This window comes from Culex pipiens, chromosome 3, assembly GCF_016801865.2.
Source record: "Culex pipiens pallens isolate TS chromosome 3, TS_CPP_V2, whole genome shotgun sequence".
Classification (NCBI taxonomy): domain Eukaryota; kingdom Metazoa; phylum Arthropoda; class Insecta; order Diptera; family Culicidae; genus Culex; species Culex pipiens.
The window spans coordinates 164,623,356-164,625,223 of NC_068939.1; the positions used below are offsets into that span (position 1 = coordinate 164,623,356).

At 38.0% G+C, this 1,868-nt stretch overlaps 1 protein-coding gene across 1 annotated transcript; it reads right to left on the bottom strand.

Annotated features, from left to right (window-relative positions):
- Window positions 1–597: 597 nt before the first annotated feature.
- Window positions 598–1,428, bottom strand: LOC120431460 (uncharacterized). The gene is made up of 2 exons (XM_039596577.2): window positions 1,291–1,428; window positions 598–1,217 (listed from the first exon to the last, which is right to left on the bottom strand). The coding sequence occupies exons 1-2, from the start codon at window positions 1,363–1,365 to the stop codon at window positions 708–710; spliced, it is 585 nt and encodes a 194-aa protein (XP_039452511.1). The 5' UTR covers window positions 1,366–1,428; the 3' UTR covers window positions 598–707.
- Window positions 1,429–1,868: the final 440 nt, after the last annotated feature.

The following is a 1,868-nucleotide window of genomic DNA, read 5'->3' on the forward strand; positions in this document are numbered from 1 at the left end:
TGTTGCAAATGATTCTCTTTGGAAATAAAGAATATTCTCTCAATGTTTCAGTCAAATCAAGAATGCAAAAAAAAAAGTTTTGAAGTCGCAGAGAATTGCTCATTAACGTTACAAAAAAATGAATTTCAATTTCAATGACTTTCAATATTCCAAAAAAAAAAAAAACAGTTTCGTTTTGTGGAGCATAAGATCAAATTTCTAGGGTTTGTTTTTTTGAAAGTTCAGTCGACTCTCTACATTCCGAATTCTAAATTACAAGCATTTTATAAATATTAAAATTGTGGGAATGGTTTTAAAAATACTATTGGGCAAATTTAACATAATCTTGGGGTTACCGTATCTCATAGATCGAATTGGGAAAGTTGTCAGTTTGTAAACATTGCAGATTATTTGATTTTTTAATCGTATTTATGATAGAAAAGATACAAAAAAAATAGAAATATAGAAAAAAAATTGAATTGCTATAAAATCAACTGAATTTAATTAAAAATGTACTTTATGTTTTGCGTGGATTTCCTCAGAACGGAATGCTTTTTATTCCAATTTCAACATAACGTCAAGTTCTTTCTCCCAAGCAGAAGCAACAGAAGCTCAAAATTATGCTAATTAATTTTATAATTAGTTTGTGTTTCAAACGAGTGCAATTCACTTACAGACTCCACGTTTAAAAATTTATTCTCGTAAAAAGTAACATTCATCTTGGCCCGTCAACCCCGTTGACGACAACTTCCAGTCACCCAGTGCCACACCGGAAGCCAAAACGGAGTCAGTCGTAACTTTTGGTCACTCTGGTCCACCACTGCCACCGACGCCGCCCCCCTGTCCAGCACACCCAGCAGGTCCAGCATGAAGACTCCGTGCACCAGGAACAGTCCGGCGGCCTGAATCGAGAAGATACTCTGCAACCGGCTGCGCACGAAGAACGTGTGCTTGGCCTCTTCCCGGTCGTTCAGGTACCGCATGTGGATGTCCACTTCAACGTTGTACATGGCCCGGAAGCCACACGCCAGCAGCACCAGGAAGGCGACTACGGACACGGCGGCTTCGGCGCGATAACGGATGGGTAGTTCGGTGCAGCCGACCTGGACCAGGGCCGAGCTGAGTGGGATTAGCGTGAACAAGGCGTACGAAATGGCCACCGGGTACTCGTGCGGAAAGGGTTCCCTTTTGTCCAGCAGGCCATCCACCTGGATCGAGAAGCAGACCAGGCACCAAATCTTGGGAGAAAGGGGAGTAAAATTGTCGCGAGTTTAATAGGTACAACAGATGTACAAAACTAATTCAACTCACGGCTTCAAGAAATTTCAATCCTACGAGAGCCTGCCTTTCCTTGGTGGGATCTTCTTCTGGTGAAATATCTGACATTTTAACAAAATTGTTATGTTTACATCCTAACAGAACGACTACTTTGATTGTAGTTTAACCAATGACTCTAAACTACAGATAACTAGATATTAAAAAAAATATCTCGAGTTCTTTTTTTGAAAATGTCCAGTAAACCAAATTTACAATTTTTGCTTTTTGGGTGTTTTTCAATACCCCTGACTTGAGGCGGTTTCAAAAACACCCAAAAAGCAAAAAATGTAAATTTGGTTTACTGGACATTTTCAAAAAAAACTCCGGATGTGTTAAAAGAAGCGATACTCTTCAAGAATTGTTCAGTTTGCTAACCAACTCCAGAGATTAAAAAACTTTTAATTCAGTTAATACTCCTCGTAGTTAATTACCTAATCAATTAATTATTTTTCTAATGCCAATTTTTGAATTTATTTTCCCGTGTTTTTAGTATTTTTTTTAAGTATTTTAATTTGCATGGCTTTTTTGGACCTAAGCCAAAAGTTTAACTGATAGAGATGAAACATAATAAA

Coding starts and splice junctions, on each gene's coding strand:
- LOC120431460 (XM_039596577.2), bottom strand. CDS start 1,365: ATGTCAGATATTTCACCAGAAGAAGATCCCACCAAGGAAAGGCAGGCT. Junction 1,218..1,290: donor GATTGAAATTTCTTGAAGCC/GTGAGTTGAATT, acceptor CTTTCTCCCAAG/ATTTGGTGCCTGGTCTGCTT.